The 18,392-nt window shown below is 52.9% G+C and overlaps 1 protein-coding gene across 1 annotated transcript in view; it reads left to right on the plus strand.

Moving 5' to 3' along the window:
- The first annotated feature begins 9,632 nt into the window (after nucleotides 1–9,632).
- LOC119318158 (dapper homolog 3-like) overlaps nucleotides 9,633–18,392 on the plus strand; it is a 22,676-nt gene continuing 13,916 nt past the window's right edge. Inside the window, exons 1-4 of the mRNA XM_037592679.1 lie at nucleotides 9,633–10,276; nucleotides 15,397–16,690; nucleotides 16,918–17,004; nucleotides 17,117–17,340. Of these exons, the coding sequence (XP_037448576.1) occupies nucleotides 9,860–10,276; nucleotides 15,397–16,690; nucleotides 16,918–17,004; nucleotides 17,117–17,166 (1,848 nt within the window). The 5' untranslated portion in view covers nucleotides 9,633–9,859 and the 3' untranslated portion in view covers nucleotides 17,167–17,340. The remainder of the gene's footprint in view (nucleotides 10,277–15,396; nucleotides 16,691–16,917; nucleotides 17,005–17,116; nucleotides 17,341–18,392) is intronic.

The following is an 18,392-nucleotide window of genomic DNA, read 5'->3' on the forward strand; positions in this document are numbered from 1 at the left end:
GGGGCGCCAACGGGGACTAGGTCGACGACGGCGACCTGCACCGGGGCGCCGGAGAAGTCCGGAAGGGTGACGTGTGGCATCAGTGTCGGCGGGGTCGCGTGGGAGGTCTCCCTCCGGTGGGTGGCGGCACGCGTGGGAGACGTGGGGTTGCGAGTGGGGACGTGGGTAGGTTAGGTCACGGGGAAAGTGGGGATAAGCTGGGGGGGCTAGCTGGCCTGGTGGCCGACTGGGCCGGCCTGTTGGGTCGGTTGGCCCAGGGGGTTCGTTTTCTTTTCTGTTTTTTTTTCTTTTTAGTTATTATTCTTTTCTATTATTTTTTGTTTCCTTTTGACTTTTCGATTTATTTTGAGTTTGTGAAAATATAATTTCAACTCCCAATTTAGCATTGTCACTAAACCCACTGTCACAAAAGTTTTTACCCAGAACAAAATAGTTTAGAATTTTATATAATATAAAAGGCATTTAATTAATTGTTTTACCTAGAGTTTTATTTATCTTGAACAGTTAAACATTTTTTTGATAGTGTGGTTTCTTCACCATAATTACCTACGCATTATTTGCACAATTTGAACATTTTAGTTTTAATGTTTGAAAACTATCGTTTGACTTTAATTCAAATTTGAATTTGAACTGTTTTGAACTAACGCGGGATTAGCAACAGTAACGGAGCTGATGTGGCATCATTAGCAGAGGGTTACTGTAGCTTAAATACCCGGACGTCACAATAGTCCTTACTCTCAATGGATCAAGAGATCGGAATAATCTAATCTTTTTAATTGAAGGGGTAACTTTTAATCTCTAACATTAATCTGCATCGAAATCTGTAAACTTTTCTTTAGGTTGGGGTGGGGGTGTACCGAATCATAACTCAGTGAACTAACATTTTGTCCTCGTGGTGTGTCCTTTTCCAAAAAGATCCAGTCGCCTCGGTTCTTAGATCTACGGCAGTGGCATAATATCTGCACACCGGGCATCCGAACCCACCAGCAACAAGAGGTCACCATAGTTAATTTGGACAACATTCTAGAGGCAACCTCAAACATGAGCACAATAGCATGAGGAATCATCGATAACACCCTACACACGCTGACAACAGTGCCATCCTTTCGTCCCTCGCCCGATCTATGACGTAGTGACATAACAACGCGTGCAAGATATGAGCAATTAAGGTGCGGACTAAGGCAATGAAAATGCTGCTAGGTCTATGACATGTGGGGACCACATAAAACCCACACCCGGGAGGGTTGAAAGCTCCCGAGTCATGTTTGAGCCTATTTCCATGGAATTTAGAAGTTGAAGATATTTAATCTACTATACTAAACGGAATCATCAAATTTTTCTCATGCGAAATAATCTCAAATCAACTCTATGTATCAGCCCACAAACTGAGGCTTAGTGAGTAGATAAAAACTTCTGTTTTGCGACGCATAAAGCGTGGTTGACGGTTTAGCCTGAGCTTATTTACGATTATGACCTAGAGACTATCAGTTTGAATAACACACACAGACAAAAGGGTACATATTGGCCTGGTATTTTTGCTCTTGGTTGATATTCTCAACCATTAGATTTTTTTTTTGAGATCACTCAACCATTAGATTGAAATGCAATGGGTGGGTCATCTTCTTCCTCCCCTTGCATGCGGCCAGCCCACCGTACCGCCACCTTGCCATTCCCGTTGAGACCTCCCTATCGATGTCGCGGCATCCCCGTTTCAACCTCGGGGCACTCCTCTTCTCTCCGAAGCAAATCGATTAATGTAAAAGCGACTTTAGTTGCCTATGATTCGGCAAACGCGGGGACAAAAACATGGGAAACACTATCAATGAGCTGGCTGATGACTCGGGGGTATCCGCCATCTCCGTGGACATCCAATTTGATTTTAATCATGTGGTGCATAGCGCTACGCGAGACGGGCCAACAAATTGCAACATTGGGCATGTTGCAAACACAACTTTGTAACACAGGCTATGTTGCAAACATACGAAGCCCGAACAAGTAGCTAACACGTATACAACTTGATCGTTTTTTCCATCGAAAACATTATGCAACATCATCCTTGTTGCAAAATCCTTCTGCAACATCATTTATGTTGCAAAAGGGTGAAAGACGAAAAAAAGAAGTATCTGTAACATAACCTATGTTGCAAAAAAAATTAAACGTAGGAATAACACTTAAGAAAGTAACCATTCACGCTAAAAACACTTCAGATGGGTTTTCGACGAAGCCGATGTTTCAGAGTGAACATCGCAACAATTAACTTGTGTAATTCTCTACGTACAAGTTGGGAAGATCCAATGGCTATTTTTGCGTCAGTCGGATGGCCCCAAAAGCGGCCGATGTTTTTGTTTTATCCGCCTGCGGACACGTAGCCTCGCCCCAAAAACATCGGCCATCGTACTGGACAAAAGGTGCTGTGTGGGAATAGAAAGAGGACCCGGCGGTCAGGATTTGTCGACCGATAAGTGCAAAGTCCTCGGACGACCAGCACGTAGACGCTGGTAAGAGAAAATGGACCTGGCTATGCTGATCACCGGCGAGCCCGGCCGGCCGGGGAGGCTCGTGGGAGTGGAGGTCATGCATGCATGCCTAGCTACCCTGCCCGCGGCGGCTGCCTCGTAGCTTGTCCGACGTGTTCCGGGGCAGCGATTCAGAGCACTGGTTTCTGGTCCAACCTTCACAACTCATCGCCGTCCGGCCCGGCCGGTCCACATCCATGTTCATTCTCGAATTGATCCATGTTCATTCTCGAATTGATTATTTTGGCCACTGCCGTCGAGCCTGCCTAGCCCTGCCGCTTCGTCGTGCGATGCAGGCAGTGGCATACATGCTACTCCTAGAATGGTACTCCATGGATCCATCCTAGACGAAGGCACGCTAGGCGCGAAGTGGTACCGGTAATTCCTATATCTGCAGTGACCTTCATTAAAGCAGTTCTTGTGCAAACTGCACCAGTTATGCGGCAGCCACTGCACTGCATTCTCGTGATGACTGACGGGAGAAAGATCGATCGGCCAGCAGCAGCAGCAGCTTAAAGGCGACGTTGCAGGCTACGGCCGGGTGGTACATGCAGGCGCAGGCAGTCACGCAGACCGGCCGGCAGGCGTCCAACGGCCGGGGACACGCACTGACCGGCGGCACGGCAGCCTCGATCTATCATCAACGAAACGCAGCGATGCGTAAATGCGGCGCGCGTTAACGGCAGGCCCTGCCCTGGCTGCATGTCCCCAGCCGCAGTACAGTCCATGCAGAGAGCACGCAGGCGGGCAGTTCTCTCTGTGACTCTGTCTCGTTCCAGCGGCAGGTAATTGAAGGCGACGTCGCAGGGGCTACGGGCAGTGGTACATTCAGGTAGTCACGCAGACTGGCCGGCGTCGAGCGGGGACAAGCACTGCCCGGCGGTTAACACGGCAGCCCCTGCCTGCCATGGCTGCTTGCATGCATGCATCGGGTACGCCCCTGCACCACTGCACGGCATGCGTGCCTGCGTGCATGCATCGCAGAGAGGTGCCAGAGAAGATCGAGAAGCAAAATGCTCCATCAGACTGATCGAGTTGTTCATTTTCTGTACGTCGTCGACGTTCCATTTTCGTTATGTTGGAACACCAGACAGACAGAGCGCGCGTACTGGCCGGCGCGAGGTGAAGAAGAGCCGGCCGGGGATCTTTGTCGTCTGCCTGCGACAACATGCCTCCAGGCTAACATAGGAGGTCTGTTTTATTCCCATGTCCATGTGGCAATCACATTGGTGTACCACCTGGTCTCGCTGAGCCACCATGTAAGACAATAGGCTTTGGGGGGAACCGGCACGACCCTCTAGGGGTGGCCTATCACATATATATATAATGAGATGGTATACAACGTTACAATATACACATGTAAATACAGTCTAACACCCTCCCTCAATCTTAGCGACTTTCTAATGAATCTAGAAGGGTAAGATTGCGCCTGCAAGTCTCAAACTGTGGCAAAGGCAATGGCTTGGTGAAGATGTCAGCAAGTTGATCCTTGGAAGAAATAAACTTGATCTGTAGTTGCTTCTGAGAGACACGTTCACGCACAAAGTGATAGTCAACTTCAATGTGTTTCGTTCGGGCATGGAATACCGGATTTGCAGAAAGGTATGTAGCACCGATGTTATCACACCAAAGAACAGGAGGCTGTGATTGGGGTATACTTAACTCCTGAAGCAAGGACTGTACCCAGATAATCTCTGATGTGGCATTGGCCACAGCCTTATACTCAGCCTCAGTACTGCTACGCGAGACAGTAGCCTGTTTCCGAGCACTCCAGGCAATCAGGTTAGAGCCAAAGAAGACAACATAACCCCCCGTGGATCGCCTGTCATCCGGATTGCCAGCCCAGTCTGCATCAGAATATACTGAAAGACAACCAGAGTCAGACGGCCGAATATGCAAACCATGAGCCACCGTGAAACGAATATAGCGCAAAATCCGCTTAACAGCAGACCAATGAGTGTCACGGGGTGACTGCAGATACTGGCAGACTCGGTTAACAGCATAGGAAATGTCTGGTCGCGTGATCGTCAAGTACTGGAGCCCACCAAAAATACTCCGGTACTCGGTCGCATCAGAAGAAGAAAGAAGCACACCATCAACAGCATTGAGTTTATCAGTGGTAGACATGGGTGTAGTCGTCGGTTTGCACTTAAGCATCCCAGCTCGCTGCAACAAATCCAGAGAGTACTTCTTCTGCGTCATAACAAGACCAGCAGCACGAGAAGTAACCTCCACACCAAGGAAGTAATGAAGCTTCCCAAGGTCCTTGACCGCAAAATCAGCACCAAGTGAGCGAACAAGCGCAGTAGCAGCCGACTGAGAGGAGCTGACCAAAATGATATCATCTACATAGACCAACAAGTACATAGTAACCTCAGGCCTTTGAAGAAGAAACATTGAGGAGTCAGCAGTTGATGATGCAAAACCATGAGCACGAAGAGCCATTGCAAGACGAGCATGCCAAGCACGAGGAGCCTGCTTCAGACCATAAATTGCCTTGGACAGACGACAGAGATGATCAGGGCGATCCGGATCAGAGAAACCCAGAGGCTGGCGCATGTAAACCTCCTCCGCCAAGACACCATGAAGAAAAGCATTTTGAACATCAAGCTGACGAAGAAACCAACCTCGAGTAACAGCCGGAGAGAGAAGAAGTCTGATGGTAGTAGGCTTGACCACTGGACTGAAGGTGTCTTCATAGTCAAGTCCAAAACGCTGTCGAAAACCACGAGCAACCAGACGAGCCTTATAGCGCTCAATGGACCCATCAGAATGCTTCTTCACTTTGAAAACCCATTTGGAATCAATGACATTTACCCGTGATTGTGGAGGAACAAGAGTCCATGTCTGATTGTGAAGAAGCGCTTGATACTCCTGCTCCATGGCCTCTCTCCAATGAGGAATGCGCATAGCAGCTTGATACGTGCGTGGCTCAGAGGATGGATCTGCGAGAGCAGCAGACATGCACGCCGCTAACCAAGCAACTGTGCCATCGTGACGTTGCTTAGGCTGAAAAATGCCACTCCGACTGCGCGTATGTGGACGTAGAGCAGCAGCAGGAGCCGGCAGAGGCGAAGGTGACGGAGACGTGACGGTCGCCGGAGATGCAGGAATCACCTCAGGCGAGCTCGGGACAGACGACTCCGGGCTGCATGGCGAAGACTGGCCCGACGACAGGGGCTCAGAGGCCATGGGCGAACCGAGGGTGGGCGAGGCCAGCTCCGGTGACACCGGCCCAGACGGCCTTGGCGAGGCGAGAGCAGGCGAGGCCGGCCCTGGTGAGAAGGGCCCAGACACCCTGGGCGAGGCAGGGGCGGGCGAGGCCAGGCCTGGTGATGACTGCCCCGACGCCCTGGGCGAGACGGGGACCGAGGAGGCCGGCCCAGTCAGCGGGGTTGCAGGGCACGACGATGGCGAAGGCAGCCCAGAAGCCAGAGGCGACCGGGCCAGGACGTCGATCGGCCGTGCATGAGCACGGAAACCGAGGCCATGCAGGGGCACCATGTGCTCCTCATGCACAACAGAAGGTGCCGAGGATGAAGGCGATGGCGACGAAGAGGAAGACGCCGCTTCCAGAATCTCCAAACGAGCCCCACGACCAGTGCCTGCACCATGGTTAGGCAACAATAGAGGAGAATATGCAACATCATCAAATTGGTCAGAAGCAACAGAGGATGAATGCATGACAGGTGGCTCGGTAGTGGACACAGGGAGTTTGGCAAAGGGAAAAACATGCTCATCAAACACAACATCCCGAGAGATGTAGACACGATTATTGGGAACATGAAGACATTTGTATCCTTTATGGAGAGAGCTATAACCAAGAAAAACACACTTCTTGGAACGAAACTCGAGCTTACGCTTGTTATATGGACGGAAATGGGGCCAGCAAGCACACCCAAACACCTTGAGAAAGGTGTAATCCAGTTGTTCATTAAGGAGAACTTCAATGGGAGTCTTCATATTCAAAACACGAGTGGGAGTACGATTGATGAGAAAACATGCAGTGGTGAAAGCATCACTCCAAAAATGAAACGGAACAGATGCATGAGCCAAAAGAGTCAGACCAGCTTCAACAATGTGACGATGCTTACGTTCGACTGAACCATTCTGCTGATGTGTATGTGGACATGCTAAACGGTGAGTGATCCCAAGCGACTGAAAGAAGGAGTTGAGGTTGCGATACTCGCCACCCCAGTCCGACTGAACATGAACAATTTTGTGCTTGAGAAGGCGTTCAACATGTTTTTGGAACTGAACAAAAATGTCAAACACATCAGATTTACGTTTGATAAGATAAAGCCAGGTAAAGCGGCTGTAAGCATCAACAAAACTGATATAATAATTATGACCACTAACAGAAGTCTGAGCAGGACCCCATACATCTGAAAACACAAGTTCTAAAGGATGTTTCACCTCACGACTGGACTCCGAAAAAGGAAGTTGATGACTCTTCCCCTGCTGACAAGCATCACACACTGCTACATCTTTATTACTAGACACACTAGGAAGCTCATGACGATGCAAAACATGCCGGACAATAGGTGTGGCCGGGTGACCAAGACGAGCATGCCACTGTGACGGAGATACCCGAACTCCACTGAAGACGCGAGCGACGCCAGGATGCTCCAGACGATAGAGACCTTGGCAGAGCCGCCCACTAAGAAGAATGTCCCTCGTGCCCCGATCCTTAATAAAAAGATCAAAAGGATGAAATTCACAAAGCACATTATTATCACGAGTGAGTTTAGGAACTGAAAGAAGATTACGTGTCACAGATGGAACTCGAAGAACATTGCGAAGTTGAAGACTCCTATTGGCATGTCTAGTGAGAAGTGATGCTTGACCAATATGAGAGATGTGCATACCTGCTTCATTGGCGGTGTGGATCTTGTCGGAGCCATGGTAGGGTTCACGAGTGTGAAGCTTCCCCATCTCACTGGTCAGGTGCTCTGTCGCCCCAGAGTCCATGTACCAGTGGGGATCAATGGAGTAGGACTGAGTGTGTCCCTGTGGCTTCTACGGCGGCGGACGATCAGCCATGGCGACCTGACGAGCAAAGTTGCGTGTATCCTTCCCGTCATTGCCAAGACCAAGAAAACCCCGCTGGAAGCGCTTGTGACACTTCGAGGCCCAGTGCCCATCGCGACCACAAAGCTGGCACACACGTGGACCGCCAGCCCCTGGTAGCGTCGCAGTAGGAGGAGGGGCCGAGGCGGGTGGTGGTGACTGCCCCGAAGGAGCCCTGGATGAAGCAGAGGAGCGACCACCCTTGGTGGCGGCGTTTGCCGAGAGGGCGCCGTTGCCCCTGGATCGGCGCGTCTCGACTCGTTGCTCAGTAAGTAGGAGGCGTGAAAAAACCTCGTGTGCTGGCATGGGCGTGGAGTTGCCCCTCTCATTGATCTCGGCATACTCCTCATCAAGACCATTGACAATAAACGAGTTGAACTCGGAGTCGGTGAGGGGCTGTCCAATGGAGGCCAACGTGTCGGCGAGACTCTTGACTTTGTTGTAGAACTCAGTGGCGGTGGAGTCAAGCTTCTGACACTCCCCAAGTTGGCGACGGGGCCCAGATACACGAGCCTGCGACTATGCCGCAAACGAGCGCTCAAGAATAGTCCATGCCTCGTGGGACGTCTTGGCGAAGACAACAAGCCCAGCAACGGCTGGAGAGAGCGACCCCTGGATGGAGGAGAGGTTCGCCTGATCCTGCCCTGTCCAGACACGGTGAGCCGGATTATAGACCGGACCATGCACGCTGTCAACCAGCGCAGGAGGGCAAGGGAGAGAGCCGTCGACATAGCCAAGCAGGTAGTGACTCCCAAGAAGCGGAAGAACCTGCGCGCGCCAGAAGATGTAATTGTCCGACGACAACTTGATGGTGATGAGATGGCCGAAGTGAAACGGCGGCGGCGGCTGCGATCCCATCGAGGAGACTGGCTGAGGTGAGAACACCGTGGAGACAGTCGGAGGGGCAGCCGGCGCGGTGACAGAGGGCGCGATGGCCGCGGTTGACGCCGCGAAGCCTGCCAGCGCGACGTCCTCCGCCACCAGCGGCGCAGTGGCCGAGGGTGCGACAACCGCGGTTGACGGGGCGGCGGTGGTGTGGGCCACAAGCGCCTGCCCGGGCGAAGTAGCAGCCGGCGGGAGCGCGAAGAGGGAGCCGACGCTCCGTGTCCCGATCGGCGCCTGAAGGGAGGCGGCATCCAGCGGCCTCGAGAGAAGTGCCGCGAGGGAGGCCGGCAGAAAACCGGTGGCGGTGGAGCCGGACGCAGCGGCGGACGTCATAGCAGTCGGGCGACGGCGGCGGCGGTGGCGGCGGCGGCGGCGGCGGCGGCTTAGGGTTTTTAGGTGGAAGCGGACGTAACCTAGCGTGATACCATGTAAGACAATAGGCTTTGGGGGGAACCGGCACGACCCTCTAGGGGTGACCTATCACATATATATATAATGAGGTGGTATACAACGTTACAATATACACATGTAAATACAGTCTAACACACCGTGCCATGAGGAGACATGCGAAAAATTCAGCGCTGACAAATACTACTACTAGCAGAACTGTACGCGATTAGTGCTAGTTAATTTATCTATACCCCCTCGTACCGAATGCGTACACGCAAACTCCTTCGACTGAACTACCTATCCACGCGTCTTTTATAAAAAAAAAGCGATACCACTGTGCATAACCACATGATTCGGTGCGTTCTTATCCGGAGATATCTACGACCTTAGACATCGATCGATAGATGGACCGAATGGCTGTCAGCCGTTTCTTCTCAATGAAATACGCAGCTCTCCTGCGTTTTTTCAACAAAAAAAAAACAATCGGTCGAAGTCGTCAGGAGATGATCCATCCATCCATCCATCTGATGAGTTGACGGCGAGCTCGCGACGAACAAATTAGATCGGATACATACGTATAGTTGGATGGCTTACGTACGTATACGCGATGTGGCTAGACAAGTGGCTCTGGTCGACGTCACCCAACATTGCCCGCAAAAAATCAAGACGTCACCCAACATTTGGACCTAGCCCGTAGCCCCATCGACTCGCACCACAACAACAAATACTACCCCGCGCGCGAGCCCGCTTGGCTTGCCTGGCGCGCAACGGTCGATCGAACTCGAACCCGCACGCACGCCCTCGCGGGGCGCGACCGACACCGGCCGATCTGACCGAGTGCATGCGCCCACGACGTCCGCCACCGCCCGCCCGTCTCCCTTCCCGCGCGCCTTCCCTTAATTCCCCTTCGATCCTCGAGACGAGAGTCAAACCAAATCCACAACCCGAAGCGTGCACCAGGGGTCCAGACCCCTCCTCCCGTCCTCCGCCTCGCCGCCATGACGCTGCGCGACGGCGCCGTGGACCTGTGGGCGATGGCCGCGGAGCTGGAGCGGCAGTTCGCCGGCTACAAGCAGCGCCTGGCCTCCTCCGGGAGGATCAGCAGCCTCGTCGACGACGCCGACGACGCCCACGTCCTCGTCCTCGCCGCCGCCCCCGACGACGACGCTGGCGCCGCCGGTGGTGTCGCGGGCAACGGCCTCTTCGAGGAGGAGGAGGAGGAGGACGCGGCGGTCGGAGGCGTGCGGGGGAGGATGTACGAGGCGTACACGCGGCGGCGGGACGAGCGGCTGCGGTCCGTGTGGCGCGCGCGCATGGAGCGCAAGGAGGCCGAGGTCATGGCGCTCTGGGCGCAGCTCGGACGCGGCGGCGGCGGCCCGGCCACCGCGGACGACGACAACGGCGCGGCCGGAGAGGTAGGTAATTCCGTTACCGTTCGACCGATGACTTTTTCCGTGGACGTGTGTGGTCGCTGTCACGACACGTACGCGCGTTGCTGTGGGTTTCGCCTATCTTGGCCGACCCCTTCAAAGTAAACACACGTCGTTTTTGGACGCGTACTTACGGTTGGGCGTTGCGGCTCTGCGCACTCCTCCTCCAACGCCTGCGTGCTCCACACGATCGAGCTTGCGCTCGACCGGCCCATGCATTTCTATCTGAATTAACTGGTGAAAGCGATGCACGCTAGATAGTTCATGCATGCATGCATGCAGCCTAGCTATTTTGTTCTCTTGTGGTTTATGCATGGCGTTGATTAGGCGGTGGTTGATCCGTCGGTCTGGTTGCGCTTAACTCCATGTTGCACCGCCGTACGGCTGCACCGGCGGCAGACGTGACGTGACGCCCTCCGGTTCCTCCTGCCCGCCCGCCCTACGTGCGCTGTTGGCCAGACCACGACACACACGCACGCACCGACGTCGGCACAGTTTAGCCCAGTGCGTGCAACAAAGATCTTGTAACAAAAGTAGGAAAACAAGGGAAATCACGAGCAAAAATAAATAACTGCATGCACCTCGGCAGTGTCATGCCTCTGCAGTGCAGCGTCAGACGCTGATTTCGTGCGTCGTCGTCAGTAAAGAGGTCACGCTTTCGGCCTGACCACGATACGATCACCATGTTTGGCGGCCTTCTGTGTCCACGGTGAATTGAATGCGTTCATCTCGATCGTCCGCATGCGACATGCACACATAGTAGGAGTGGAGGGGCATGTAGAAGAACAGTCGCCAAAAGGAGGAGTCCCGCTCTGGCTTCGTGTCGGCTGCCGAAAGTTTGCGGCCTTCGTGCTTGCCATGTACAACAGGTACTTTGGACATGCTGTCGCGTCGGCCGGTCAACCCTTAGCCTGTCGCAGATACTGTCGGGTCACGATCAGACCAGGCTCCACCTCGATCGTGTCATCTCACACGTGTTGACTTTCAAAACGATTATCCTACCCAATAGGTATTCATATACTCTCTCTCAATTCACATACGTACAATATTATTCTGTTGTGAAAAATATATTTTAAAAGTAAATGTCGAATTTTTCTAATCCCGTGTGCTATTACTCGGTCGCTCGGGCGTGTTTTACAACATCTCCAACGGCAATCACCAAATAGACCTTCTCAAATGTCAGCCAGGCGGAGCCCTCCAACGGGCCAGACAAACCAAGAGGAGAAAGAGATGAGTGGGAGACATGGGCTCTAGTCCAATTGGCAGTGGGTTCGGCGGACCGTCCCACTCTCGGTTCAGTGCAGTTGGAGTATTTCGGACGGCGATGCAGCTGCTGGAGGAAGAAGAAGCTTGTGAAGATCCGGCGATGGAGAGTGCTTTGGCTGAAACCAAAAGATTACAAGCGTCTGATAAATATCTACATTTGCTATATCAAGATTACAAGTCTTGAACGAGCGGGAGGCGGGGACCATCGGGAACAAAGTGGAAGCTTGAGTGTTGTGGGTGTGGGGGCGAGGGAGGGGTTTGTCAAAACCAGGGAAAGGTCGGGTTAAAGGGATGGTCGAGGAGGGGTTGGGTGGACTGGCGAAGAGGAGGCTACTTGGGAGGACAGGGTGGCAAGGTGCCATGAGGCCAACTCCACCGCGTGACCCTATCCTGTCCGGCCCTGTCCGTTTGGGGTAAAAGGGACAAAAAAGGCGGCCCAGCGTGCGGGAGCAAACGGACTTTTGTCCGCTTTGTGTCCGCTTTCGACCCATTCCCGGCCCAAACTTGCGCCGGTTTTGGGGTAAAACGGACACGACGCGGACGGGCGGGACGCGCGTGCTTGTCCTCCCCTGGCCCGCCTGTCGGGGACACTAGCAGTCCCTCCGCTCCCAACGCTTCACCCTCTCTCCCCGCCCCGCCCCACCGCCGCTATTCTCCGGCCGCCTCCTCACCGCGCAGCCCCCCGCCGTCCATACCAGACCACGTCTCGACATGGCCGCCACCACGCCCGCGCTTCCGCCGTAGTTTTGGTCGTCGATCGAAGGAGGTTTGGCCGTGGCCGTCCTTGCCGGTGGCAGAGTCGGACACGACTGCCGGCGACGTACCACGGCGGCCGAGGCAGATTCCGACGAGAGCTCCAGAGCGGCCTGTAGCCGGCCGGCAACCACCCTGCTGCGTCGAGGTGATCATCGCGGCCTCTTCGCCACCACGACCGCAAGGTGTTCGACCTTTTACTAACAAAGGTATGGACAGTGGAGACGAGTTTTTCTTCCATCACTTCCTTTGTTCATCGGACGATTCGTCGTCGGATGATGACGATCTTGTGGTGGCTGCACTGGTCGTTCACGACCATATTCAACGGCAGCTTCCTCGGTACAGGGGGTCAGTCCCTGGCCGTGCTCCCAACCTGAACCGCAACAGGGAGAGAGGCCACGCCCTGCTCTATGCAGATTACTTTCCCAACACCCCGCTCTTCAGGCCGGATAAATTTCGTCGCCGTTTTCGTATGGCAAGGCATGTGTTCAATCGTATCCGAGAGGGAGTGGTTGCTCATGACCCATACTTCGAGTGCAAGACGGATACCCTTGGCAAGCTTGGATTCTCCTCCTATCAGAAATGCACCGCGGCCATCTGCGTGCTTGCATATGGAATTCCAGGCGATCTGGTGGATAAGTATGTGCGTATGAGTGAGACAACATGTCTGATGTCAATGTACAAGTTTTGCCAGGCTGTGATCGAGGTCTTTGGGCCAGAGTACTTGAGGCAGCCAACTGCCGCTGATACAGAGAAATTGTTGGCGACCAACGCAGCTAGAGGATTTTCAGGTATGCTTGGCAGCATAGATTGTATGCACTGGGAGTGGAAGAACTGTCCATTTGCTTGGCAGGGCCAGTACAAGGGGCATGTTAACGGGTGCACTGTCATATTAGAAGCGGTGGCATCACAAGATCTTTGGATATGGCATTCTTTCTTCGGCATGGCAGGTTCTCACAATGATATCAACGTGCTGCAGCGTTCTCCAGTCTTCGCGAGGCTTGCAGAAGGCCACTCCCCACCTGTCAACTTTGAGATCAACGGCCATCATTACAACAAGGGATACTATCTAGCAGATGGTATATATCCTCAGTGGTCAACTTTTGTGAAGACAATCTCAAAACCCCAAGGTGAGAAGAGAAAGAGATTTGCCCAAATGCAAGAGAGTGTTAGAAAGGATGTGGAACGTGCTTTTGGTGTGCTTCAATCCCGGTGGGGTATCGTTTGAAACCCTGCACTGTCATGGGATGAAGGGAAGCTTTGGGAGGTGATGACTGCTTGTGTGATCATGCACAACATGATCGTCGAGGACGAGCGGGATGAGAGTATCTTCGACCAAGGATTTGATTATCAAGGTGAAAATATTGAGCCCCTGCACCAAGACCCGGCTACATTTGAACAGTTTGCCCAATTCCACCGTGAGATGCGTGATTGGCACACTCATGTGAATCTTCAAAATGACTTGGTTGAGCACGTGTAGGATCACATTGGCAACCAATAGATGTATTTCTCCATTTTATGTTCAGTCAAGACAATTTCGATTTGGTTGTAAAACTATTTTATTAAAGACAATTTCAATTGGGTTGTAAAACTATTTTAATTTTTAGACAAATATTTGGGTTCGAAAGTAGTTTTAATGCAAATTTGGGTATTGGCCCTGACGGACAAAATGGGGCAAAAGGATGCGGCCGCGCGCTGGGCGCACGGCCACCGCATCCCAGGACAGGCTCGGACACGACTCCAAATTCCTACCCAAAGGGACAAAAATAGGACAAAACGAATGTCCGTTTGAAGTCGCGCGGTGGAGTTGGCCTGAAAGCGCTACCAGTCGCGGATGGCAGCACTGCCGGCATCTGAGGGCGGTTCTTTGGGACTAGACGAAGAAGATGGTTCAAGGGATGAAACCTCCATCCACACAGGATCCAACAGAGTGCACGATCTTGCTCTGACTAGGTTACTGCATAATAATCGCTCTCATAAATAGTCGGTCTGTTTTCTCCTTACCAGTAACTAGTAAGAATTAGGCCTAGTTTGATTGCATAATATTTTTTAAACCATGGTAAATTAAAACCTCATGATTCTAATGTCTGGCTAATGAATACTCCAAATTTCTAAAAACACGGATTTCTCGGTTTGGTTTAGGAAGGAAAAAAAGGTGAGAATGAAGGCCTATTTTTAAAATACTACCAAAATACAACAATATTGAATCTCGAAATAAGCTTGCGCCCCGCTATATTAATATAGCAAACACCCGATGCAGCCAACGATAGATGCTGGGGCAGAAGCAGCACAATCACGCCCCCCAAAAAAGAAAGAGATAATACAAAAGGAACAAATGCCGACAACGTCGGATCAACAAAAATGAAGAAGCCTCGCGACCGTTGTGTCCACCGGAGATCTCCCACCAAGCTCCTAGACTTCGAAGCGCCGGTACCAATCAACACCTCCAAGAAGGGACACGACGATGATGACCCTGCTGCCAAGGTTTCCTACGGTACGCGTCAAGGAGAAAGGAAATGTGGCACCCGACGCCCTCCAGGAAGGTCCAGTGGCACCCTCAGGCGCCACTGCGTCGGTGTCGGACATGCCAATAGGGATTTCTCCCAATCCCAGTGATCACCCCGGCGCTCCTGAGCACGCCACCAACCGTCCAACACCCTATGCCAACACGGTTTTGAAGCCTCCCACGCTATCTCATCACGTCACCGTGAAGTGGGGCCTGCACAGCGGAGAAGAGGAGCCAGGACTAGGGCAGCAGCACCGTCGGCACGCGGGAGGGCCCAACCTCCACCGTCAACGGTAACTGACCGGACGCAACAGCAGGAGCATACTACAATATTGAAGATATCATAATTTATAAAACCATTGTATTCGTCGATGTCAAACACATCAAAGTTTTTGGAACTTTCATTTCTAAAAATATCACGGTATTTATAAAACTCCAAAACTACTTTGCTTACAAATGGAGCCTTTATTTTCGTAAAAAATGCATAATAAAGACGTGTTTGCACTTGTATCCAAAGTTGCATCACCATTTTGCACCGACCGTATTGTACAGAATTAACTTTGGCTCCACGGTGCAGCAGGAAGCCGAGGACGGCGGCGAGAGGAGAAGGAGCTCCGACGTGGCTGCTCCGGGCATGGTCTCCGGCAAGAAGCACCCGCGTACCAGGAGGAGCTCCTCGTCGGCCAACCTGGTCAAAAGCAGCCGCCCTGACGTCGGGATACGGCGCGCGGTCTCGCAGGAACCACCCGAGCCAACGGCAGGCACCGACGACGGCGCCGGCAGGAAGCATGGCCAGCGAGCCCGGCCAGTGACCGGCGCCGCGCCGAAGCGCAAGGCCTTGTCGGGGAGCAAGGGCGCCTCGGTGAAGGAGCACGGCTCACTCAGGAAGGCTGGCCCGAAGCCGAAGCCGAAGCCGCCGCGCAGCTTCCCCCGGCCATCCAGCTCCGGCGGCATGGAGGGTGTCAGGGAGGCAGCGCTGCCGCAGAACGCGAACGTAGCTTCTTCCCCAAGACCGTTCTTCGCGCGTGACAACGGCACTGGCACCGAGAACGCGCGAGCCGCCTCGCCGGCATCAGATGGCGGCGAGGTAGTGGACAGTGCAGCTCCAGCAGTAGATGGCGACGAACCTGAAGCGAAGAATGGAGAGATCACCAGCGACCCGGAGAGACGCGGTGCCGAGGAGATCGTGGTGCTGTCGCCTGAGGCGAAGCTTGGTAACGGAGAGATCACCAGCGACTCGGAGACCGAGCCGAGCTACGTCTTCATCAAGAAGAAGGCTGTCGTCGAGGAGGAAGCCACGAGCCTCTCTGACGCATTGGCTGGACCAGGATCTGAAGAACCACATATCCAGGTCAGGAATGGCACAGACGAGGCGCCGACGGCGGCGAATGCCGAAGAAGCGCCGGCGAGGGGAAGCGCCGACTCGGTGTCCTCCATGTCAGGCCGGGTCTCCGCTCCCAGCAGCCCGCCCTCCTGCAGCTCCCGGGCCCAGTCCATCGAGAGGCTGCTCGGGGAGGACGCCGCGCTGCTGCGGAAGAGGCGAGAGGACCAGAGCCCCAACGGAGGGAGGAGCGTCCCGGCGGTGTCGACGCCGGGCAGCGCGGGGAGAAGGGCCTACGGCGCGGCGCCGACGACGTCCCCGAGAGGGACGGCGATGGGGTTCAAGAAGAGGTTCCTGAGCTTCGGGAAGAAGAGCAGAGGCAGCAGGGAGGGCGCTACCACGGTCATCGTCGACTGCAGCTCTCCGACGATCGACGACAACGGCGCGAGCGAGCGGTGGCGGACCGCCGCCGACTCGATCAGGCCCAGGGTGCTGGGCTCCTCCTCGGACGCAGCCTCCGACGACACGGATCAATATGCCGCCTCGCCACAGGGTAATGAAATGGAATATTTTTGTCACACGTTCCTCTCGTCATTCATTTACACTGACAGACAGATTCATAGTTAATTTTGTGCCGATGAAATGGAGAAAGTTTCTGCAGTTTTAGCCGTGGCAGATTCAAACTTCATTTATACCAATGAAATTAGAATATGAATATGAATTACTAATTTGAATGTGATTTCCTTTCTGACGGCTAACGAGTTCTGAATGTTTCTGCAGCCTGCTCTCTGCAGAGCCTCGTGGCTGCTGCTTCTCCTGCAAAGTCTGAGCTGAGTGAGATAGTTCCACCGGAGAAATCACCAAAACGTAATTGCTACTCACTTGTGCTGATGATAATAAGATCTTGATCAATCACCATGGCTTTTATGTCTGTTACTCGTTCTTGAATTGCTAATGCTGTCTGATTTTGTTGCTGCAGCTCACCGTTCGTTCTTCTCGCTCCGGTCCTTCAACTGTGGCAGGAGCTAGCTGGATTAGTTGAAGGGTTTACCGTATAGCCGCCACTGTAAATTTTAGGAAATTGATGAAGTTGGAAAGAAATATATAGCTGGGGTTGCAGCCTGAAATCTTCTGAACTTTGTGCTTCAGGAGCTGATTGGTTTTAAGAGCACATGTGAAATATGTTACTGTTCGTTGATGCATGTAACGCCCTCGATGCGGCTATATCTCCCACGTGTCGAGGCACGACTTAGAGGCATAACCGCATTGAAAACAATGTCGCAAGTCAGGCAATTATTACAACATCCCATGCAATATATAATAAAAGGGGGAGATAACATAGTTGGCTTACACTCGCCACGTCACATCAGAGTACATAAATAACATCCATCAAACAAATCACTCATGGCCCGACTACGGTGCCAAAATAGAAAAGACCCCCAACATGCGACAAGGCCCTGAATCGATAACCCCAACTAGGCACCACTACTGATCATCCGAAAAAGACACGTAGTATCGCTGAGAGTCCTCGTCGAACTCCCACTTGAGCTCGTAATCGTCAACTGGAGCAGAAACACCTGGACCTGCATCTGGAGTTGTAGTATCTGTGAGCCACAGGGACTCAGCAATCTCGCACCCTCGCGATCAAAACTATTTAAGCTCATAGGAATGGATAAGGCAAATATATGTGGAGCTGCAGCAAGCGACTAGCATATGTGGTGGCTAACTTATACGCAAAAGAGAGCGAGAAGAGAAAGCGAAGCACGAGCGAGAAACTAAGGAACATCCTGCGCAAGCATAACTCCAACACCGTGTCCACTTCCCGGACTCCGCCGAGAAGGGGCCATCACGGTAACACACACGGTTGATTCATTTTAATTAAGTTAAGTTAAAGTTATCTACAACCGGACATTAACAAATTCCCATCTGCCCATAACCGCGGGCACGGCTTTCGAAAGTTCAATCCCTGCAGGGGAGTCCCAACTTAGCCCATGACAAGCTCTCACGGTCAACGAAGGAATAGACCTCCTCCCAAGACGTTCCGATCAGACTCGGTATCTCGGTAACTCAAGACACTTCGACAGGTTAAAACAAGACCAACAACACCGCCCGAATGTGCCGACAAATCCCGATAGGAGCTGCACATATCTCTTTCTCAGGGCACACTCAGATTGTCCTAGGTACGGGTAGGCCAACCCAGAGTTGCCCCTGGTGGCCACCGGTAGCTGACAGGTGGACCAACACTCACAGGAGCA

The sequence above is a fragment of the Triticum dicoccoides genome, chromosome 6A, assembly GCF_002162155.2.
Source record: "Triticum dicoccoides isolate Atlit2015 ecotype Zavitan chromosome 6A, WEW_v2.0, whole genome shotgun sequence".
Classification (NCBI taxonomy): Eukaryota; Viridiplantae; Streptophyta; class Magnoliopsida; order Poales; family Poaceae; genus Triticum; species Triticum dicoccoides.